General features: G+C 43.5%; 2 protein-coding genes across 5 annotated transcripts in view; one reads left to right on the plus strand and one right to left on the minus strand.

Annotated features, from left to right (window-relative positions):
- The window catches only part of GGACT (gamma-glutamylamine cyclotransferase), a 30776-nt gene extending 22520 nt beyond the window's left edge, over positions 1-8256 (plus strand). Inside the window, exons 1-2 of one of the 2 annotated variants that reach the window (XM_076361555.1) lie at positions 6290-6479; positions 7132-8256. In XM_076361555.1, coding sequence (XP_076217670.1) covers positions 6464-6479; positions 7132-7622 — 507 coding nt within the window. In that variant the 5' untranslated portion in view covers positions 6290-6463 and the 3' untranslated portion in view covers positions 7623-8256. Of the gene's footprint in view, positions 1-6289; positions 6480-7131 lie in introns of those variants that run through there. The other variant, XM_076361562.1, reaches the window with a different exon arrangement.
- A 2448-nt stretch (positions 8257-10704) lies between these two features.
- The window catches only part of PCCA (propionyl-CoA carboxylase subunit alpha), a 303202-nt gene continuing 289164 nt past the window's right edge, over positions 10705-24742 (minus strand). For all 3 annotated transcript variants that reach the window (XM_076361576.1, XM_076361600.1, XM_076361591.1), the window contains 2 exons: positions 14486-14563; positions 10705-11049 (listed from right to left, as the gene is read on the minus strand). In XM_076361576.1, coding sequence (XP_076217691.1) covers positions 10981-11049; positions 14486-14563 — 147 coding nt within the window. In that variant the 3' untranslated portion in view covers positions 10705-10980. The remainder of the gene's footprint in view (positions 11050-14485; positions 14564-24742) is intronic.

Below are 24742 nucleotides of genomic sequence, written 5' to 3' on the forward strand. Positions count from 1 at the left end.
CTCTCTCTCACCATCTTTTCAGCGCAGAAAAATATGTTCCCATGCCTAGGTACTCAAAGTGTTTGCCGTGTTTCGCAGGCCGGGATGCTCTTCTCGGTCCAAAACAGTGAACTGACCGCTCTGGGTATTGGCATGTAAATCAGTGTGCTGACCTCGCGGGGAACCCGTCCAAGCTGCAGGCTGTGTCCTGAGTTTCAGGATGTCGGCGGTTTGAAACCCTGGGCTATGCTCTGCATGTCAATGACGGAAACCACTTCAAATTCACGGTAGTGTCCAAAACGGTACCGGCAGCCGGGCTGGCATAGCAGGGCTGCCCTATCAAAAGTTGTTTTCTGCTTTTTTCCTGTAACGGCGATCTGGCATTTAAAGTTCGTGCTCCATTTTTGGTTTTGTTTTGTTTTTTTCCTTTTGTGTAGATATAACAGTTTAAGCATCTGTACTAAAGGTACAAAGATGAGACATTTCTATGTACATCGTTTAAATTAATTGTCGTGTACTTGAAACAGCATGATAAGGACCCACCATGCTGAGGGGGATTTTGAGAAGCCATCTAGTCTGCTGCCTTTCCCTAAAGCGAGATTAACTATAGCTTCCACGATAGTTTGGACAAATACTTACTTTTTCAAGAGTTCTAGTTTTCAAGGCTTCAACACACTTCGATTTTTCAGTTCACACCCCAGTTGCCACTCGAGAATAAGATGCTTGAGGTATCGTTGTGTTCTTCCAAAACATCAGTCTGTTGCTCAATAGCAGTCAAAAAGGCTTTGGAGGGGAGGGAGTGTGAACAAAAGAGAAGACGTGATTTATATCTCTGTATAAATCCATGATTTTATCCATTCTCAAATATTTCAGTTCTGGTTTTCCTATCTCAAAACGCTATAGGAGAACCAGAAAAGTTAGAGGAAGAGGTGGCAAAGGTGATCGCAGGTAAGGAGGGTTTTCCATTCTGTTAAATACACGTGGACTTGTCAGCCTAGAAGAGAGCAAGAGCTGAAGAAGTATCTGGTGGCACGGAGGAGGTGCACAGACACCCCTGACTGAGAGGAAGAGCCGTCAAACGAAGCAAGCAGGTGGCAGGGGAAAAAACCCCAAAGCAATTTGCATCTCGTGCATCTCGTGCACCTGCGTGGAGTCGAGGCGTGGGGCTGCCTGCTGCGGGCTGCTGCCGGTGCCGACCGTTCGCAAAAGCGGTCGTGCAAGCTCACAGGAGGAAAAGGCCTGTGTGCACCACGGCGCTCGTCGCCTCTGGCTTAGGAAGGGTCTGGACCCGAGTCTGGAGACGCGTCGCTGTCGCCTTGCCCTGTTCTTGCGCCCTTGCTGAGGTATCTGCTGTTGACCATCCTCATACAGGGGACACTGGGCTCTCAAGCCTTTTTATGGTGACTTATGATGGTTGTTCTTATGCCCTGTCTGTTCTTACGATTAGAAAGCTCTTCCTATCCATGTTAATTATTCTGTGCAGAAATTTTGGCCGGCTGTGTGTTCACGTATGTGGAGAACCAATTGTCTCTTCTATAAAACCTTTACCCGTATTTGTAGGTGATTATGCCCCAACTTGTCAGCTCCTGTTTAAGCTCCTGCTTGTTCGGTCTGTGCCCCAGAAAAACAGTCCTGGACTCAGTGCTCTGCCCTGAGCTCTTTCTAACTACTTTTGTAGTCCACAAGTTTCTGAATTGTGGCAGCAAAAACTTGATACAATATTCTGTCTGAGGCTCATACAATAATACTTACTATTATTACTTAATATTAGGACAAAACAGTCATAGAATAGAATCATAGAATCATTAAGGTTGGAAAAGACCTCTAAGATCATCGAGTCCAACCGTCAACCCAACACCACCATGCCCACTAAACCATGTCCCTAAGCGCCACATCTACACGTCTTTTAAATACTTCCAGGGATGGGGACTCAACCATATATAATATAATGTCAATATAATAATACTGACATAATATTCTCTTGGGGGTACAACTTCCCCTCCCTCCCCCTGCCCCAACTCAATTTGTCCACATCCATTGACCTTCCATTTTCTACATCCTCCTTTTCTCGTCCTCCTACTGTGCTGGCAGTCCTCTCCTGTCTCTGCACTGTCTAGAAATTTAGTCTGTTTATCAGTCTAACGGTGTGTCCAGCATGTTTCTGCATCGCATCCCCAGCATCTTTTTTGCATGTGGTGGTTTTATCTGATTGTCACTAGGAGGCCTCTGTAGCTGCTCCTAACAGTCACTTTGGGAATGAAACTCTTTCTGGTAGTAGTAAAAATTAACCTAACAAAGTTTCTCTATGCAGTAGAGTTGAAAGTGATTTGAAACGGTTTCAAACAGACAAAAGGCAAATGTTTGCTGTGATGCCGAATGGGTGCGAGGCACGTGAGCAGCGCTGTGATTGATGCTTGTCCGAAGGGAAAGCATCCTTGCTTGGCCTCCTGGTGATAAATACCTCCGAGACACTCCAGCTTGAGCGCAGGCATGTTTGTTGGTTTGGGGATGTAAACTATCCAAGGGTGAAATTAAAACTATCTGCAAAGTAGGTTAAGTGGCGTTTCAGGTAGTGCCCGGTAGCGTCCAGCGTGGCACTGGTTACTCTAATACTCTTGTTTGTTTTCACAAACCAGCAGCTCGCTGTTTCTGAGCGGACGACTGCTGCGAGGAGACCGTAACCTCTTGATTTCAAAGGAGCCATCGTTTCGCTGGTGCCTCTGTGGTTAATATAAGAAAGGTGTCTTGCCATAAACTTTTTCCGAGGTATTCAGCAAGGTTGGAAAGGGGTCGGCCCAGGCAGGAAGCCCTTGTCTGTGCTATAAAGAAAATAGCAAGCAACAAAATGAAAGCATCAAAGGACCAACAGGATGCAGTCCCAGGAGTCCTCTCTGGCATGTTAGTCCTTCTTGAAAGTTAGCATTGAGTAAAGAGTGACCTTAAAACTCGCTTCATTCAAACAGAATGGGCTCAAGTTTAAAGTTCAAGGCATTTTGTTTTTTCACCTGTTTCCTACAGTTTTAAGAAACTTCTGAAGAATTAATGTGTAACTATATCTGGTCACCGAGCCAACATGGAGAATTTTTCTCAAGGGAAAATAATGTTACTGTATGGAGGGAGAGAAATGGATACTTTCTGAGTTGGGAGAGAAAGTTTCAACAAAATAAAACCAAAACTCCTGCTACCGTGATTGCAAAGAGCCCCGGAGCCGGCATAGCGCACGTGCTGTTTCTTATTTTATTTTCAAAAGAAGCTGCTAGGATCCAGTAATTGTCTGAATCGTGGTAAAAGGATGTTTATTGTCGAAGCTGCTGCTGCTTGGGAAGGGAGGTCTTGTTTGGGGCACAACCTGGGAGCAAAGCGCCTGGTTGCGGCAGTTCAGCTTCATCTGCGAGCGCGCGTTGGCTGAGCCAGCAACTGGCCCCGTGGCCGCCCATCCTTCTCTCACCGCGCTGGAGCTGTTGGGCCCCAAGAGGGAAAACTAAAGCCCTGACCCGAAACGCCGCCGGTAGGCGAGGGCAGACATGGATACGGTGATGCAGCCCTACCACCGCTAACGCCGAGCGGCAACCCAGGCTGCTGGCCGGCGCCGGTTACGAGCTGCTTTTATTTTCCCCCAGCAGCATCTTCTACCTGCGTGATCCTGAAATAGTCACTTTATTTTCTGATCTTTGCATCTCACGTAACAAAGCAACTAGTAATTGATTCTGCGAGCGGTTCGGCAGGTCATCTCTCATAGCTAAAAGAAATGGTTTGACGAGATGACATACAGATTTCACTCGCATTTCCCCATGCATTAAATTTTAATGATTCTGGCATGAATATTTCATGAAAGTACCTTCTGAATGGGTTTGTTTTGTTCTGGCAGCTAATACTCAGTATAGAGTCGGGGGGGGGGGGTTGTTTGGTTTTTGGTGGGTTTTCTTGTCTTCTTAGGTGGTTTAGTGTAGGTGAGAAGTGTCAAACTGGATTAAGTGAGAAAGGCAACTTCTTGTTGGTGATTGAGCGAAGGGATGCTGTCTATAACTCTTTTCAGCTGCTTAGTGGAAGTCTGTGAAATGACCCTCAAATAAAATTCTGCTCTTTACTCTCCTGCCACAAGGTGGCTAAAAATGTTTTGAAAGCCCACGGTATGTGGGTGCTAGAAATGATGCTAATACATCTAACAGCTTTTCTGCAACGCAACACAGGGCGCACAGGAGACCAGATTTATTGCACAGAAAATTGTACAAGTCTTATTTCTATGGAGGGACGTTCAGGAAATGTTTTTACCAAGTTTATTTCAATCACTCCTCAGCCGGGGTTGTCTGGGCTTGGCTTTGGGTTTGTTTGGGTTTTTTAATAGAAGGAGAAGTCATTGCGCCCAGCCCATCCCGCGTGAGCAACAGGGACGCTGCGGAGCGCAGCGGTGTGATGGGGAGCTCAGCAGCCGCCTGCTCGCGAAGCCACAGCTCTACCAGTACATCAACCTCACGGCTCTACACAAACTGTGGCTGAAACTTTGTATTCCCACTCCCTCTCCATTTGTACTGCCTGCTGAATCCATCTACTCGAATGCTAAATTGGAAACACTTATCCACACCTGGGTTAGCAAGGGTGGTGGTGGTGGTTGTTGAATTTTGTGGGCCCTGCACTAGGATGATGGATGTGTTGCTTTAAATCGGTAACATTTCCGAATAGCCGGCTGCTGCGCCGTCAGAAACGCATACTTTGTTTTCCCCAGTTTCAGGAGGGGTAGTACTCTTCCCTGCAAACTTTTTGGAAGCTTATCTCCAGCTGTACAGTAGGGATGGAGCTTTTGTTTAATGGAAATGGAGCGTATCTTTTTCTTACAGATGCACCACTCACTACTGAGCTTTTTATGTGGGTGTTAGGTTTCCCTTTTTATTTTTTAACTTATTAACTCTGACAAGTAACCTCTTGGTTGTGAACAATTTAATTCACAATTCATTTTTCTGATTCAAAGTGAACACGAGTGCCCTAATCCCCTAATGGGAATTAATTGCATGTTTCAGTGCTTAACTCTGATCCTTTCTCAATCCCCACTGCGACAAGTTTCTTCCTGAAGGATCTGTGTTTGTTATTCAAAACACAGTCTGAAAGGTAATGATTTTTCTTATAAAAGGGAGTCAGACCGACTGAATATTAATGCTCTTTTTATTGTGAGGGAATGAGCTGCATCCAAAAAAAACTCGTTTATGTCATGAAGGATAAATTATGCTGAAGAATATCTGATAAAATACAGGGGGGAAAAAAAATCAGTGCTGTCTTTTTTTCCATAAGTGAAAGCTGTTTGCCAGTAAATAAAGGCACAGACCATTTTTAGTTAGAAAACTGTGTTCTGTTACAGAGAAAACCTGTTTACTTCACCAAGGGGGAAAGTGCTTTGCTGCTGATTATTTTAAATGACACTCCTCTTGGCCAGCAACGTACCCCTTTGGATAACTGACCTGATCTAAGTCTACTAAAATAAGAGCAAATAGCAGAAAATACATTAAGTTTCTACTTCCCGTCTGCTTTTAAAGATTTTTTCAAACTTGAAATACATTGTTTAATGACCCTCCTTCCAAAAGGAGCTGCACGTGCTCCTCTGATGCTGGGTGCCTGGCGAGTAGCTGCCAGATGGCCGTGTTGGGTGACGGAGAGGCAGGTTCTGCCCAGTCAGTGACCGAGGGCAAAACGTGGGAAACCATCAAACACTGCAGAACTGCTTCTGCCCGACAGAAATGATGGGGGATGAACGGGTCACAGCATGAAAAATAACCCAGGAACTATGAAGGTACCTTCCCCCCCACACACACCTTTCAGTAAAGCCAGTCTTTTATCCCACTTAAACCAATTTTGAGTGTTTTATGCTCACAGATAAATGTTGAACAACATCGTTCAGGGTCTGTTTTCAAGAGAGGGCTAGCACATCTGCAAATCGGCTACTTCAGGCAGAGGTGGCTTCGCGCTTTTGGGTATCTGGGGAAGACAGGAGCACGGCGTTACCTGGCCTTTCTGCCAGCAGTTCTAGCTTCCAGTTTTGTTAGCGCTGAAATACTGTGTTCCCCCACCCACCCCCAAAGTAAATAAATGGAAATAACATTTGTACAGCTCCCTCGGACAGGAGGGGTGAAGGTGCTTGCAGCACGGGCATTGTGCTGCTTGCTTTTCTTTTCCCTTTTTTGTATTAAGACTGTGGCCAAGCTGGTGTTACCATTTGAAAAAATACTATCATCTAATATGTGCACCTGCAGCACAACAGGACCAGACGTTTGCGTTAATTTGCTTTTGGATAATTATTAACGCCCCTGTGCGTTATTTTACCACAGAACAAGAAGACACCCGAACTTCCAAACTGCAACCAAGCTCTTCTGTCACTGAATAAAACGTTGTTTCTCAAATACTGAGTGCTGCTGTGGTGAAAGGGGAACCTGAGCAGAAGAGGGAGGGAAGCAGGCGCTTCCCCCCAAGGTGTGTTGGACCGCACCCGCAGCCAGCAATGCCGGGTTTCCCAGGTAGTGTGTGACCAAGTCCAGCAGTTCAGGCTTTAAAAAACACCACCGCACCCCAACAAGGGAAAACAAACTAACTGTGGCTTCACTCCTGCATGTTTTAATAACCAGGTTTGACCTGGGCTAATTAAACCCTAAATGCAGTGGCACAGCACAGGAAGATGTCTGCTTAGCTGAACTGAACCATGATTTGTTTCAGGGGTTCCCCCCGCCCCCCATAAAGGATGTGCTACGTGGAGCTTGTTTCCACCGCTGGGATGGCTCCCATAATGGTGAGAGAAGGAAAAAAAAAAAAAAAAAATGAAGAAAGGCTTACTGCTTTTCCCAAGGCTCAGGGATGCATTGGCTGATGTTGTGGATTCCTTGGAGAAACCATGGGATGCAATTTGATTACAGCAAAGAACTGCAAGGGTGACTTTCTCCTGGTGTCAGTTTTTCACTGTTACAGTTTTTGACTGAAAAGTTTAAAGAGCTATTTGAATTTAGTATGCTATTTAAACGAGGTGTAGGACTACGAGACCACTTTTGCATGCGCCTGAAGAATTTTGCATGTACAATGCGTCTTGTACGATGTGTCTGGAGAACCGCGTGGGTGCGGTTCTCCAGAGCGTTGGGCAAAGCAGCCACGTGGGTAACGTACACCTTTGTCTTTCAGCTGTTCTTGCAGGTACGATGGCTCGTGTCTTCGTCTACGGCACGCTTAAGAAGGGCCAGCCCAACTACAAGCACATGATCAACACGGCCAAGGGGCTAGCGAAATTCCAAGGAAGGGGCCGCACGGTGGAGAAGTACCCGCTGGTGATTGCAGGAAAATACAACATTCCTTACATGCTGAACATCCCGGGAACAGGACACCACGTTGCTGGGGAGATTTACTCGGTTGACGACCAGATGCTGCAGTTCCTGGATGAGTTTGAAGGCTGCCCAGACATGTACCAGCGTACCCTGATGAGAATCGAGGTGGTGGAGTGGGAAGGGAAGGGCGACGCGGGCGAGGCGCGGGCAGCTGCCGAGGGCATCGTGGAGTGCTTCGTGTACAGCACGACGACGTACCCGCCCGAGTGGGTCGGCCTCCCCTACCATGACAGTTACGACTCCTCGGGGAAACACGGCCTCTCCTACATCCTACGCGAAAGCCGGGATTAGAAAAGGGAGATAACGCAGCCCGGCCGAAGACGTAGTACTAAGCACGTGTCGATCGGTAACCTTTCCAGGAAAGCTGTAATACCTTTCTATTAAAACACAGGATCTCTTGTAACCTTCCCAACCCGGGAGCCTTGGCGCTAGTGTTGAAGTCTTGTAGGCCCAGAGATGGGGACTTGTCCCCGGCTAGTCAGCGTCCTCCTCGCCCCCGCTAACCTGCTGCGAGTAACTGGGTTTGCATGAGGCGTAAAATAACTGTATCATCTGTGCACATCTGTTTTGGGGTCTAGTTATTTTCTCTCTCTTCCCCCCCCCCCCGTTGCCTCAGTGCAGGACTGAGGTCAGTGAAAGGCAGAGGAACAGACTAATTTTTTTACCTGAACTGACAAATTTTCTTGTGTAGTTCTCTGAGGTGGGTGGAATAATGATGATACTATTGCACTAATAGCTAAAAGTGATTAAAAAAAAATCATGTCCGCAAACAAAGTAAAGCACAACTCGCGTTTAATACTGACTTGTAATGGTGTTTAGTAGGTTACTGAATGTTAACAGGGAGAGATGACCGTATAGATACCATGCGCTTCAAGACAAATATTAAATTGCTGGAGAAATAGAGACAATTTAAAGACTATTCTCACTCTGTGTTGCAGTGTTGTCCTGAACTGGAAAAGAGTGTTTTTTAAAACATGTTTAGTTTTATAAGGTACTGTGAAGAAATACTAAAAGAGTATAGGAGTATTACATTTAAAATAATATTTTTAATTTAACATTCTAAGCATTTTAGGTACCACTTCAGCACACTGAGTGACTGTGGGATTTGGGGGGGGGTGGGAGGGGGTGTTGGGGACCAGGAAAAGCAAACCTGATTTCAGCTGCCCACCACGCTACAGCAGATGCAGCTGTTGTGAGCACTTACTATGAAGGTGACTTTTAGCCAAGCACTTTAATGCAGAACTTGCAACCATATGCAAACTGAATTTCCTATTAGGGGGAAGATTTTATATACATTATAAAAAATATCCAAAGGACCTGCATTGTGATTATTGCAACATTTAAGGGGGGGGGGGGGAGATGGAAGGAAGACTATTGTCCCCCTGACCCAACCAACTGCGCTGGTTTCTGTACAATCTGGGAAAATCGTGGCTTTCTGTTGTTACACTACTGTGCCTTATATTTTCCTTCAACTGCGGTGTTTGGTACATATAGATTGTACGGGATACAAAGCTGCCAAAGGGATGTGAGCAGGGAATGTCTGCCGTGCAGTGAGCCAAAGTACGATTAAACATACTAAGGATACCATTAAGAACAATGTTGTACTTTTGCTTCACTGGCAGTAGCCCTGTGATGGCCGGAGGAGATCTGGGGTAGGGAATCAGCCCAGGGATCCAGGGTAAGGAATCAACCTAAACTTTATCAGGAACAGATACTGCTGCATCTCATTTAGAAAAACAGACAGAAAGCTTGTGTTGCTGCAGTAGGCAAATTAAGTAATGTTAAAGTAGAATAGTCATGTTGTGTCTCTCTACCATACTTTTTTTTTTTTTTTTTTTTTAAATTTAGGACAACCTGCAGAAGCTGAACTGTGCTCCTTTTGGAAGGGGCAAGATGGCATTAAGGAGAGTTGTAGGAAGATCTGCAGGGTGTCTCCTCAGTTTCTCCAACTCCAAAAGCATTAACTTTCCTGGAGGGCAGGTACTACCCAAACACTCTCCTTACTCATCTTGATGGGTTTTGTAAACTAATTAACAAGGCAGGTCCCTGTACTACATTATTGCCCCTTGGCCGTATGATGTAGTTGGCAGCATCTCAATAACATGAAAAACGCCTCTTTGATCAGAAGTTTCAAGCAGAATCATGAGCCTTTCTGGTTGAACATGAGTCACCGGCCTCGTCACAGACTGTTTTCGTCCTTCCCCTTCCGGTAACGGGCCCAGGTGCCTCTGGCCAGAGGGGTTTTTCTGGGAAGTAGCATGACTCTGCACATCCTAGGCAAGAAAACGAGAGCAAGCCGCCTCCTCTCTGGGGCAGTAATCAAGGCACGGCAGGAACAGTGACTTAGAGGTATGTAAGAAAAAACAGCTGTAGGAGGTGAGACCAAAGGCAGGAGTAGCCCAGTGTCCTGGCCCAGCAGCGGAGGCCTAGGCAAGAGCACAGGGACAGAGATGATACTTACAGCGTGCGGGGACTGCGGAGGTATCACTGTACCTAGTGAGCTGCAGCTGCTGACTTACTGAGCTAGATCAATCAATGGAAGAAAGAGCCTCTGTTAACCACACACTAACATTTTGAACCCAGTAAACTTCTGGTATCTTCACCATCCTGTGGCTGTGGCATGGAGTTCCTGAGTGAGGAGGGGGGGAAAAAAAAAAAAATACATCCTCTTACCTGTTCTGACCAAGTCACCAGCCCTCTCACTTCTGTTCAAGTCACTTAAATCTTCCTCCTCTCCAGGCCCTCTCTGGTTTTTCACGCTGGATACGCAGCTCTTCCAGCAGGATATAGTTACGTGTTATGACCGGTCCTAGTTCTTCACACAGTCTTTAGTAAGAGCCTCTGCACAACACAAGATCAGACACTTGGGTCTCCCTTTCCTGTGAGAGTTCAGGAGGGGGCTTGGCCTGAGGGACAGCAAGTGCCTCTAGCAGTACCCTGGGGCAGCTAAGGGGCTTCAAGGACAGTGCCAGCTCCTTCTGTAAGGACTTGCATCCAGTAATCAATTGAAAGAAGATAAAGGGGGGGGAAACTCGAGTATGAAGTCTGAATAAAAGAAGAAAATTCCCTTACAACTGTAAATGAAAATACACTATTTGCACTAGCAAAATCAAACATCTAACCTGTAATTTAAATCTAGTCTATACAAAGGCTTCGAAATATTACAATAAATCTGATCAGAATTTAAGCCATCAGCAGTACTTGTTCAGCGCGTAGGAGAACTGCTCGGTTAACCGCTCAGTGGTTAATTTTTCACTCTTACCAACCATTCTGTACAATTTGGCTGGGGCCTCAAACCAGTGATATTGCCATGGAGAAGATGAATCGGATTTGGGCTTTTGTTTTCTTTTTTTAAAAAAAGAGGCTTTTCCTGTTTTAAAGCAGAAATGATATTTTATTGATTTTATTTGATCCTGAAAAATCAAAGAATTACAAAGGTTATGTACAAGTATTTCTGGAAGTAAAAATCTGGGATCTGTTGCCAAGGTTTAACATCTGTGTTTGCTGTCTTAACCACTGATACAATAAATATGACTGTATAAAATCTTGCACATAGGACTGTCCATCTTCTGTGTTGAATTGCCTTAATTTTACTTTATGGATGGAAATAATAAAGGCTTAGCTAATTCAACAGTGTGGAGGCAACCTTTCATTCCAGTTCCACCAGCAGATCTCCTTCTCCAACGGTATCACCAGCTTTGCAGTGCACAGCTTTCACCTACAGTACAGAAACAGAAATAATTGCAAATCTTCCTCAATAGCACGGTTAAAGAAATGGCCAGGTTGTCATTGCTTATACAGAGTATCACATCTGCACGCACGGGGTAAAAGGCCACTGTACAACACGGTGACCACCACGGGGATCGCAGGCGCGTGTATGGTGGAAGGGCCTCGACCTCCAACGCTCAGAGTCCAGCTGAGTTTTGAGTATCTCTGAGGACGGAGACTCCACAACCTGTGGACAGCCTGCTCCAGTGCCTGACCAAGTCGTGTCCAACTCCATCGAGGTATTTAGGCACCTACCACTTGCTGTTTTTCTTACGACTTGGGTGCTTGAAGATCTGAACGTCAGATCGAGATGGCACTTCGAAAAATTAAAAAGCACCTTTCTTCCACCTGTTCGCACCACTGTTCATTTACTGCTAAATTTTTAAATCTTTCAGACGACAGGCTGACTCTTCAACACTCATGCTTGGACGTTTCAATGAAATATTCCAGTATCTATCTCTTGCATTACAGATTTTAACTGAATTTTGGGACTGCAGCCATGAAGTGGGTTTTCCCTCAATCTCCAGACAGCCGAGACAGATTGATTCAAATCTGACTTTGCATCCTTTAACATAGCTGAACTTGGCAAAGGGCTATCACTGTCAAATAAATGCAACTACATCTGTAGATGAATTATATACTCACATGCAGATTCCTGAATTTTAAAACACAAACATCTTATACTAGTCCCTCATTTCCTCTATAAAAGGCTGTGAAGTGTTCAAATTCCCTTTCAGCACATGGAGCTCCAGAAAGTACTGGAAGCTGTATATAGAGTTTGCTTGCAGTATTAATTCAGAGCTCACACTGACATGCCAAATCCTTGGTCAAAACCTTGTTCAGCAGTTGGCTCAGTTGAGTCATCCAAACGTTACCTTGGGCTCCTAAAGGAAACCTGCAGCATACCCAAAATACCAGGCTACTATGACTATTGCCCACGTCCGAGTTCGACAGTCTAAAGCCACGTGAGCTGTAAGCATCTCTCTGGCTCTGTAGCACAGGCATATTCACTGCGTTGCCCCAGACATGAAGCTGAACAGCGTACACGGGCCAAGACACCGTGAGACATACGAAAAAGGGCTTTATTTCTAAATCAATAGCTAGGCAACCTACCCGATGCCCAAGTCTCAATCTTTTAAGAGATGAAAGCAGTGTGAAAAATATTCTTTCTTTTCTTTTTCTACAAAGCCAAGGTTCAGCAAACATTGCAGCTGACTAGTGTTTCAAACTCCCCAGTGATTTTTGACATGCAGCGGGGCCAGCTCCTCATTCTGACCCACGCGCAGCTGTCCCACAGGAGACAGGAGGCACGCCAGTTCCTCTTCATCTTTCCCTCATTTTTAAAGCACCTGCAGCTGGAGTAAACTCAAAGTAGATAAAAACAAGCCACTTTTCTCACAATTACAAACAGGAAGATGGCGTTTGATGCAGAAAAGGAATTCAGCCGGGAATGAAAATGGGAACGTCTTCCAGCCGAGGACAAACGAACTGAGTTTCAAAACACGGTTTCAAAGCATCAAAACGTGGACTAACAGCCAGTGCCAAACATCCCATTCCTGTGGAGGGGCCAAGTTATTTTAGCACTCAGACCATGACTTTGCACTGCAGAATGGGATGAATTCTGTTTAGCAGCTTCATTTCGACACAGCCCAAAACGTTTTTGCTTTTTCAAATTCTTAACATTCTAAAGCATCAAATAATTTGCTTATGATTAAAACGGAGACGCCGAGGGGACGTTGCAAGGTGCACATCGGGCCCAGTGAATGGGCTGTGCACCATTCAAACCCTACTTTGAAGGATTAAGCCAAACGTGGGTTTTACATGGCATCTGTACAGGGTGAGTGGGAGATACTTATTACTGGGAGAAGTACAAGCAGGATTTTAAGGAACAGGCCCACGGGTTACAGCACACCTTGGGGGGGAAGGGAAGGTTAAAGTAAAAAATAAAAGGGGGTGGGTGGGAGAGGGAACAGCATTTTAATTACAAATACTCACTAGTTAAAAACAGTGGATGCAAAGAGCAGCAATAAGGGGTTAAACAAAAGAAGCAAAGATGAAAAACTAAATGCTGGGAAATATTAATCAAGTGAGAAAATAAATTATATAGGAATTAATGCATGAAATAAAATAATAAAGTGGCAACATCAGAGCAACAGGAGAAGGTACGTTTTCCCTCTCTCGGCAATTTTTTTTCCTCAAGACCCAGTTTTGCACTAGATGCACTGGAAGAGGCAAGCCCCGGGCCCCAGCCTCAGTGACAATTTTAGCGCTGTGCCAAACAAGCCTTTCTTGTAAACACACAAACAGTCCTTGGCATAGAGACCCATCTTGAGATCTCAGCGAATCTTGCCAGTGGCTAACCTCGTCCCTGCCCTGGGGAGTCAGGCTCCTTGCTGCCTCCCTCTGGGCTAAGGGATCCTGCATTGGGTTTGGGTTTGCTGTTTTTAGTAACAGAATGGCAGCACTTCAGGGAGCGCAGAGGGGCTTGTCCCCAGACAGAGAAGGGCTAGGACATGCTAGGAAATACGAGATAGAGGAGAATATATAATCCAGGCCTTTGGCAAGGACTCTGACCAGTGACTCCTCAAGAGTGACTCTGCTCTCCCTTTGAAAAGGATGGATCAGGGGCCCACGTCTAGGTGATGGTTTCGGGCTGCGAATTATAATCTGGCACAGGGATGCTCTGAGGCCCTGATTTAGGGGCTGACAGTCCCAAGACCAGATGGGCTTTAAGGCATGCCCTTGTCATATAAGCATAACCAGTTCTCTGCTCAGGGCGCTGGTTTTGGTCCATCCTGCGTTGCAGGAGGAGAGTCCCAGCTCAGGGGGTTCAACGTTGATCCCCTTAGAAGCAAGATACCGTAATGCACAGTCTTGCAAAGCTTAACACGTTTACAGATCTAGGCTTCATATTTAACAGTCACAATAATAAAAAAATTGCTTTTCTCATCTTCCTGCAAAAGTACTTTCTATGCCTTGTTCCGAGTGGTTTTTTAACATCAAATTGTTTGCCATTAATGAATTAACTGGCAAACAGATCTCTCTTCTTCAGTTGCTCACTGGAAAGATGGAATTTGGAGAAATGGTCTGCGACACCTTTCAAGTTGGCATTGTAACATCATAGAAAACAAATCATTTAGGAGAAAAAGAGTTATATGAATTTCTGAAGCCAGTAAAACTATTTCCTGCTGTACTATCTAAGACTCAGAACTACTTAACGGCATTCACAGCAGATGCAAATGTTAAAAGTTAAAGACACCTCACTTCAAAAGACTTACAACAATCAGACTTAATTCCTTAACAACCAGAATCCTCCTTTTTTCCTTTTTAAATTCTATCCTATTTGACAAGTTGCATATGATTTTAAGTGACCCAAGATAGCTTACCTTGCCTGTTTTAGCAGCAATCATACTGTTCTGCATTTTCATTGCTTCAATAACACAAATCTCTTGACCTTCCGAAACCTGGTAAAATTAAAGCAGTACAAAATGAGGATAGAGGATTTGAAGTGCTCTAAGTGTGTATGATTCTTCTGGAAACTAAAGGGATTATTTCATTAAATGCTATAAAGACTTTCATGGCACAAGTCAAGTCAGCCACCTACACAGTCACGACACAAACCACAATGACAAATCGCAGTTCCTTTTGACAAAACTGGCAGCAAAATAGGGAAAAGGGAATCACCTACTTAAAACTATCACCCCAGACAAACCTGAAAGGCTCCTCTCCCATCCCATCCAGTCAGCTCCAACTTCTACAGTTCACGTTTCACATCCACCACGGTTCGACATCAATTAAATCCAGAGCAAAATTTAATTTCTGCAGTTTTGGCCGGGGAGCCTTTGCGTTGCTTCCCTGGCGCAGATCCTGCAGATATTAATCCTGATTCAGAAGTCAAAAGTTTCTTGGCACGTGTCTAGGGGAGCACGGGCTGGAAGCTCCAGCAATACCCAACGGGCTAACGCTGAGCAGCAAGTCACACCTCTGCACATGGCAGCATCCGGGTGGCGGCTGATGACTTTGGACGGACGGAAGGGAGCACGCCTGCGAGCAACCACCACCTCGCATCCGCAAGGGAGGCATCGCGGAGGCAAACCCATCATTTTCACCACAGCTGATAGCTCTTAAAAGGAAACATTCAAGTTTCCTCTTTCTGCTTGTTCGCGCTCTGCTAACAGGCACGCGCAAGCTCAAGGTCACCAGTAACCCACTGGGCTGCTCTGCTGGGCTCCCTGTGCCTCCCAGTCAGATCCTCCCCCCAGTGCCTTGGACCACACCGCGCAGAGGAAACAGCCGCTCCAGGCTTTAGAGCGGTCGGGGGGGGGGGGGGGGCTGCCTATACATGAGGGGAGAAACACGGGATTCAGAATTTATCCCTCGTGTGACCCAGCGATCAGCCAGTCATCCCATGAAGACGATTTATGCTGGTGAGGGAAGGGCGCCAGGCCCTACGTGCCAGATATTTAGGACTTGTGCACGTACACCCCTCTGCGATGCCTGGCTCCGAGTGCCCGCTGCAAGTCTTTTCATTAGGCTCTTTTGCAGATGTAGTCTGCCGTTCACTCGTTATGCCAGCAAATTTGGGATGCTTTCACTCTGACGTCAAAGTTTCATTAAAGAGGGTAATCTGAGACCTGCAGGATCTGGTTTATGCGTTGTTGTATGTGCCAGTGCCCTCAGAATGTGTTTGTTATATACGTACATACACACACTAATATATTTCTCTAATTATATGTAAAATGAATAATACGTATTTAAGGACAAGCGTGTACCACTTTGGAGGAACATACTGTCTAACAGACAGGTGTGAAGTCAGAGATCAAATGCACGTTGCATGAAGTACATTCTGAAAATTTAAATAAAGCTTTTTTTCTAAAGCGTGCGCTAGCAGTGACTGAAAAGCATTGATGTCTGCCTATGGATTCTGAGCAAGACAGAAGAAAAGACGTTATGTGAAAGGTGCTTACACACCCTTTTCCAACAGGCTGCCAACAGCAATACGATGGGCTTTTTGGGGTAAACAAGGAAAGCGTTTGCTATGGGAACATAGTGTACTAACCGGATACAGAGAATAACCAACACCCAACAATTCACCTGCAGAAATTCCATCCTGAGCTTCAGGCGAGCATTTAAGTCATTAGCAGTGTCAAATTCGGTGAATAGTATCAAAGGCTTGTTCTTTGCCCCCAGTTATTTCTCCTCTATTCCCTTTCCCTGTCTTTTGTCTCCTTCCTTCCACACCTGCTGCTCTGCCTGTAGCCTTGTCCCAGCAGCTCGCTCTTTCCTTCCTTGCTTCTTCTCCTCTTCTCCTCCCTATCTCACTGCTCAGCTTTTCTTCCATCTGCTCTGAACTTTCCAGACGTTTCGGAGGTTCAGAGGAAGCTATGAATATCTACTTCTGTTTAAAAAATAATAAAAAAAAAGGCAAGGATATTTGCTGGAGGTTTTTTTTTTTTAATAGCGTATTTCAGAAACAAATTTGCCACCCTCTGGTTAAACTCAGCCATCAGAGCGCCAAGAACATGGGCCTCTAAAGGCTGCTGAAGACTGAGATGCTAAGGAGTGCAGATCTGAATTGAGTGGCCTAATTTCAAGGGCACAAGAAACTCTTCGTTTGAGCCCCAGTGCGATTCAACTGTAACATGGCTTCATCAATTTGCAGGGCGTGCAAATGAACCAGTTAGCAATTATCTAAACAGAGTTCTGGAAATACACCTACCGGCAAAGTACAGAATTGTCTCTGTAGATCTTAAGTACAGCCCTAAAATGCCAGGAAGTATTAGTGGTTGTGGGATGGAAATGTCCATGAATCTGAATTTCTCCTCAGTTTCGCCCCTTTCTCAAAAATAAAGGTTTTCTATTTTATATAATACACGCTTGGGTTGATGACAAAGGAAGCGGTGTCTGGGAAAGAAATAACCCACCCAACCCACAAAATACATTGACATAGTATCCAGTTAACACCTAGTCTTACTAATTTGGAAGGAAGGAGGCACTTGCAGCACGTACCACGTGTGAAAATGCTGTGTCAGGACTTCTGATGATGTGCAATTTGTTGAAAATTACCTTGGTGAAAGTGTCACTTAAGCACGGAAGTTTAATTACTGTTCTTATGTTAAACCTTTACAGCTCCACTCATTGTGTTGCAAAGCAACAAATCTTAAAATTAGGCACTCGTATCTCTCTTTTCTCTTTTTCAGTCTTTTGGGCATTGTCCCATTTCTTTCATTCCATAATTGCACATATCCTTTTGCCTGTTATTTAGCCTGCAAATGAAAATCGCAGCGATGTGTACAGGTTCTTGCTTTCTAACTTATTTAAGGATTTATCCTTAAATAAGGGCCATTTTTAATGTTGCATTTTCATCGTATAATTTATTTCTTTCAGTGGATGGCAAACCAATGTAAACCACCATCTTTACATTTCAATTTAGAGAGGTCTCAGTGATGACCCAAATCTGTCAAAACAGGCAAATAAAATCAAACAAAAAAATCTGATTGATTGGAACCAAGTAAAATAAAAGGGCTCCTCTTCTTAAAAGAAATTAAACTCAGGTATCTTTCTGACAGAGTTACACTGCAGACAAATCTACCCTTACATTGCTTGGAGTATCAAAATAAATGAGTGATTAACTGTCAAGGCCAGCAGTCTGCATTTTAGTAGTTTATTTCTGCATGGCGCAGTTCAAAGTAGCTGTTCAGTTTTGTTCTCCACAGAGTGAAAAGGAAAAAGAAAAAAAAGACGACAAAACAAATCATCGGAGAGGAGGGTACTTAACACCTCGATGTTGCTAACAATTCTGACGTGAATTTGGGAACAGTCAATAGCACTGTTTGAGTAACTTGGGGACTGCATGGTGGCTGTTACCTCCTCTGGCCAAAAGGTTACACACAGGACAGGGAACTGTCTCCAGTCATTTCCCGACCAAGCGACTCACGGCACGGGGTGGAAGCAGAATTTGAGAAGCAGCAACCCCGAGCTGCTTCCACAGCTCCTACAGGAGGACCATAAAGACTAACTGCACTTACAGATAGGTCTCCTTCAAACTCAGAGACACAAAAAGACAGCGCAGATCCGAGGGCATTGCTACCACGGGATCTTTGTGAATACGGTACACTTTCCTCAGACTTGTGCGTCATCTGATAAAGACTTAATGATTGTGACAGGACGTCTTCAGTGTCAGGCTTACAAAATGGTCACAAGCCCCACAAGTCTTTCTGATAAACCCAATCAGCACTGATGTATTTCCCCGCTCCCTAATTGGTGTAAAGTTTGCAGATCTGAATCCCCTATCTTTTATCCAGCTTGCTGCATCCTCTCCTTTGACATGAGGTCAGGGTTCACATTCGCATCCGATTATCGAAGTGGCACTCATTAACCGGCAGCCTGCCTCGCACCAAAATGAGTTCGCTGGAAGGGGAACTCGGCCCATTTACTCAGCAGATTTTAGCATTTTAAGGAGGCCTGAATGTCACACAGTATTGCTACGTTTTGAGGAGTTTCAGACATCTCCAGCTGATGATTAATTGTGAGTGATGGGAAATAAAATCCAGTAAAGCCAGCTGCTTGCCATGGTCGGCAAAATTACTATAATGGATATAGGCTGCCAATTTTCCAGTTTTACTGGCAAGTCTTCCAAGTGTAATTAAGGGAAGTTATAAATGATATGGAAATCTATCAAGTCCCATTTATTTTCAGAGGACTCTTTCCCCTGAGACTTTTATCTTCAAGCTTATAGTTTGCTTTGTTGTGCTAATGATTTAAACCACTTCTTATTTCTGATTAAAGCCCCCAATATCCTTCATAAGAAGTTAGAACCACTTTATTCAGAAGGATTTAAAGAAACAGAAACCTTTTTAAAGTTGTGTTTGTTAACCGTGCTGAGCTCTCGCTTCCTCTGTGGAGGCATAACAGAGCATCCTCCATCTTAGGCACCTCGCTACCGTCTGGATTTCTGCTTCCGACAAATTCTGAGGACTGGGAAAGATCGGGGGGGGGGGGGGGGGGGGGAGGGGAATAAAAAAAAATAAAGAAAACCACCACCAACAAAACCCCAACTTCCCTCCAAATCCTAAATCCTCCAAAAACAAAGATCGTAGGTCCTCTGTCTTAGACGCTAGGCATTTAGCACAGGGTGGTGTTGCTCACTAATGTTGTTTGATTTGGAATAAAAGCATGAAAATGATGTGCAAAGGCCTAAAATTGGAGATGTAAAGGATGACTGCACAGTATTCCATTTCTCAATTTCATCCTTCAGAGCCACAAAATGGGGGTGATACAGTTACTGGATGAGATTTACAGTAACAGCTGTGGTCTTCCCACACAAGGGAGGACCTTCTAATGGGCTAAGGTCTGTTTTGAACAGACGGGGAGTAGCAAAACAAGGTTCCCTATTAAGGGTGTGCAGTAATATTCCTGATAAAGAAAACGAGTAGTGGTAGTCAGATTGCTTTCAGAGACCTAAATCTCCTTTCGCAGTTAAAAAAAAAAAAAAAAAATTAGAGCTATTTTAGAAAGTGCTAACTGCTAAATAAATGAAAGACGTGTAAATGTAAGGGTTTGGTTTTTTTCTTAATCTCTTTGCTATGAACTGTAAAGAATGCATAGGAACCAGTGCCAGGGGCATATGGCTTTCTCCTGTGCTGAACATTCATACAAAAGACAGGTTCATCAGTCATTGGAGTATCTGGATAAAAAATTAGCTCCTGATGGATGGTATTTAGAGCTTACCTGCTGCTAGTACATTACCAGAGAAACACAGGTTTTGAAACCCACATGACATTAGAAACTGCAGACCATGAAATACCCCACGTGCAAGCGCGCTCATAATGTACACCAGGTTATACAAAATAAGAAATAAGCTATTTAAACCCTCTGCCTAAAATTGGGCCCGCTGCAAGGAACCCTGGGTCAGCCCTACACAGGCCAATTAATGCACAGCATCTGCTGTATAGAAGCCGTGCATGAAGCACTTCCGAATGATTTCAGCAATTAAAAGAAAACTGTTTCCTGCCTGTTCTGACAGCAACTGTTTCAATGCAAGAGTGAGCACCAAATCATTGTATGCAGCTGAAAAAATTAAGTCTTTTTTTTTTTTTTTTTTAATCTTGTGAAAAGGGGGTGGGAAGGATGAAGATTTCTTACGGAATCAGATCGTTCTTTTGTTGTCCGACATTCTGTGTTTTTCTGCCAAATTAGACAGAAGGCTCCGAGGGTTTACGGGGCCCTCTACAGTATCACCTTCTGGTGCACTGTGGCTCCCTAAAAAGATGGATCAATATCAACCCTGCTGATTTGCCTACAAAAGTGAAAATCCCTCAATTACATTATTAAGACCATTATATTTAGAACACAGGTGCTCCGATGCATAACATTTTTAAGGCTCTTGGAGCTGAAGGGAAAAAAAAACAAAACAATGAGAGCCCTAAGCAAAAAGGATCTTAGATTTGGTTAAAAGTGAAGTGAGAATTGGATTTTATTGATATCTCCTTTCTCAACTTCGGGGAGACACCAGTGAATATCCCTCGCAATTTCCACTATGCTGAGACTTGTGTCCCTGTTGAGCCTTGTAAGTAAGAAGGGGCAATGCAAGACGGTGCCACATGAAATCCAGTTACCCTCTCTTGTAGCCTTCTGCAAAATAATTACAAACATTCATCCTGTTTATGCTTGTGCAAAACCACTGAACAGCGAATTAAGTATGCATTCACTATCTAAAACCCTTATGAAGATACTGGGATTTTTGTTTGTTTATTTGTTGTTTAAACTTAGTCCATGCTGCTATCATTCCCTTCCCAGATTTTTTTCTCTCTGACCTGTTGGCAATCTGGCAGCAAGCATCCAACAAGAAAACAAATCAAGAGGAATTGGATGAGCAGCAATTGAAATTCCTTGACATTGTCCATTACCATGTAAAATAATTAGTGGAGGTTTTCCCTTCTTTCCAAATTAACTTTGAAACCGGAGCTACAGAGCAGCAAATATAATCAGCGGCAATTAATAGTACTTGACAAATCATTACTAAACTTTTTTTGCCACGCTCCTTTAACAAAGATAGCACATCCCAAAATTTTGTGACCTCTGATTAACAAAGGTCCCCCTGACAGCAATAAGCACTGGTCATTGCACTCCCACTTATCCAAACCACACTTTCCCAACTGCTTCTGAGATCCCGGCGTGCTGGGGAAACGATACGCAGGCAGAGCACTTCTGGGGGGGATTCTTGTGCTACTCAGCCCAAGGCAAAGCTTAGCTTCCATCACAGCAGTCTTTATCAGTCAACTTTTTCAATAATGGTTAAAAAGTTGCTTATCATTCAAAAAGGCAAAGCACACCAATTTAAAAAAAAAAAAAAAAAATCTACGATTTCTTTACCAAGGATGGCAGTACTTTTCCCCTTGGAAGGAACTCTAATAATATTGAATATTTGTACCTCAGCATCAGAATAGGATTTCATTCTTAATTACACCGCACTTGAACACAAATCTAAGACTGTGCAATTGCATAAAGATATAGAAGAAAAATCCATTCAAGTCAAATATAAAATTTACATAAATGTTACGAGCGATTACTATAGTTAAGTATTTTTTAGTGTAACCACAATTATTACTTGAAGCCTCGCGCTATAAGAATGGTGAAATATTTGAATGCTTTTACTCTTGAAATTTCACAACTGTGGAAATGGTTTCATTTCCTGTTTACCAATACGTTCCCCCCCCAAAAAATACACCCCCAAAAAATTATTTAATACACAGAATCATAAAAACTACATGAGATTCATCACCATATCTGGTCAAGTTTACAAACTCCTTTTAACAGAGAAATGCAGTTAATATTTGCTCTGGGATCGGTGAAGAACAGGCGGGAGGAAAGGAGGTAAAGGGAAAGAAAAAGGAAAAAACGAACAATAAAAGAAAAAAATGTTCATGCACAAGAGAAAAATCTTATTTGAATTTAATAGTATCTTACTAAGTTATTAATTGGTACCATTTTTGTCTATATAAAATGTAAAACTGTTACTTAAGCAAATAAATTTTTACTGTTTTTTCCTGGTTGTTATTTCTCTGTTATAAATTCCAACCAGTATAATTATGGGTATAAGATAAGAAAGAGGAAATTTTTTTTTTTTTTTAGATTTTGAGGTCTGAAGAGCAAATATGATTTAAAACAACACACAACTGGCTGATGGCAACAGGCAACTTTATAACTCCACGTTTTCTTTCACAAGAATGAACGATGTAGTGAGAAACTGAACTTAGGAAGCTGTTTTCTGGTTTTTAGTAGTGAGCATTTCAGCAGCAGAGGTCAAGGAAAACATATCTTTTTCCCATAGCAAGAACTTTCCTAGGCTTGTGAAATGGAAAATTGTGGAGAAAGATTTTTTTTTTTTTAAAAAACTATTTTTCTAAAGAATAACAAGAGAAATTGAAATAACGTGCATGCAACTGAACTGGAAGAGGAATGCAGTTTAGAAGAACTGGAACACAGCTTAAAACGTCTTCCTCAGTTGTTTATAAAATGTGGAATCACTGACAGGGATGTGCTTTGTAAGTTACACAACTAAAAAAGCAGTGTTCAAGATACCCAATTTTGAAATTACTGAGATAATTAGCATATACATTTAATAGCTGACATCTTGGTAGGAAAAAAAATCATCCCATGCAGTATCAATACCCATGGCTACACCAGCACCAATTTGAAATCATAAGAAATTTTGACATGAGCAAAGTCCATTTAAAGAGTGGTTTGAACGGTGATTAACTTCCACAACCTGGCGTAATCTTGAATTACTGGGAAGAAGAGAAGAAATTGAGAAATTTAGGTCAAAATAATTAACTGCCCTCTTCTTTTGGCCGTAGTCCTACAAAGATTCAGTGACGGTGGGCTGTTTACCCAGAGGCGCTTTGCTTTTACATATTTGGGGGGGGGATTCATTAAAGTGATTTAGGCTACCAGCACTGGTGTTAGCTTACTGACCAATGCTTGGCTTAGTAATGCCACCTGTTCTGCCTAATTTAATTAAAAAAGAAAAACAACCAACAGAAACATACAGCTAAAAGAAAACCACCTTTGCATTTCTGACAGATAGAAACCCGAAAAAGCAAAAACTATAGTCATAGGTGAAAATACAGCAAAGGCTACAAGGCAATCAGGACAATTAAGACCTTTTTTGTTGCTGTGCTCAGTTCGGACTACCAAACTCGGAATCAGTTGTGGGAGCACTTTGGGTGGCTTGCTTTAAATGGGGTACGACAACATTGCTTTACCTGTTCAACCGTTAGGATCTTGGGCTTTCCCTGCTCCTGCAGCTTTCAGTGCACAGAATCCTACATGCAAAAAAATCAAGCCAAACAACTCAAGCAGAAGTAGTATTATTTGCGAGTACCTGCCTATTTCCTACCCTCTAAGTAAAGCAGCGAATTTCTGCAGCTTTAGTAGTTTTTATGGTGCCGTATGTGTGGTAGTTGTGGTGACATTAAAACCACGTGCGGTGCCATCTCCACGCTCTGGCATGAAAAATACCGCTGTGTGCTAGCAGGGCTGGCTTGTGCTGCCATCGGTGTCAGCAGAAACAGAGCGAGTCCCTCGCCTGGACTCTTGAAGCTCAGTGGTTTCTCTTGCCCTTGGCACCATGGGGAACCAAATTTCATCCTAATGCACACTTGTCATTAACGATCTATGTACAAAATAAACATGCAAACACCCTCCCCCTCCAAATGGATATTTCCTATATAATGTGATCGTGTTATCATGAGGAATGTAAACTAAATTTAAATCTTCTTTCCCTAAATAATATTAACCTTTTTTCTATTCAGCCAGATTTCAAATTGTTTTGTTGTTTATGTTGCTTTCTGCTTCTGAGTGCCTTCATTGTGTTTCCAGGAATAACTGAGTGACAAATAATTACAGTCTTCTGATCACATGAAGGAAAATAAAAAAAGTAGAAAGTAACTAAAAAGCTAAAACAATTGGCAGCATCACAAGTTCTGCTTCTCCCTAAACGACAAACAGCACTTCCCCACTGTGTTACTAAAATCTATAGATCATCTTACAGACAAAAGAAAATAAATTCCTTGCATATGCAATATCTTTTGGCAAAAATGAATTGAAAACTGCTTTTCAGACCAGCTGGATTGAGGATGCTCACACGATCTTCTACCCGGCTTCATCAGACCAAAGTATTTTTCAGCAACAGCAGCCAAATGAGAACACTATGCTTCAAGGAAAAACAATGATACATTGAGTGAGAAAAACTAACGCAGAGATCAGCGTCGCCTTCTCATTTGACTAAGGACACACAGAGAGGGACTAACAAACACCATATGCTTTATCTGACCGGGCATCATGCCCTATAGCTGAACCGCAGGCAATAAACACGAGTTTGCAAGTGCGGCCATTCAGACAAAGACGAGATGTCCCTCTCTAGGAGTTTCTTCACCATTTGTGAAGTTACACCTGAAGGAGGGGTACGGCAGCCCGGCTCCCCATGCTACTGACCGCTCTGAGAGCATCCCTCTGTGAGCGCAGCGCTGTTGCAGGGACTGTGCTGCACTAACACTATTTAGCATAGACCACAGGTTAGGAGAAAACAATCTCAGAGCAGCTAATAACCAGGCAGCTTTATTGCTGGCAGCGGCAACACC

Source organism: Aptenodytes patagonicus, chromosome 1 (assembly GCF_965638725.1).
Source record: "Aptenodytes patagonicus chromosome 1, bAptPat1.pri.cur, whole genome shotgun sequence".
Taxonomy (NCBI): Eukaryota; Metazoa; Chordata; class Aves; order Sphenisciformes; family Spheniscidae; genus Aptenodytes; species Aptenodytes patagonicus.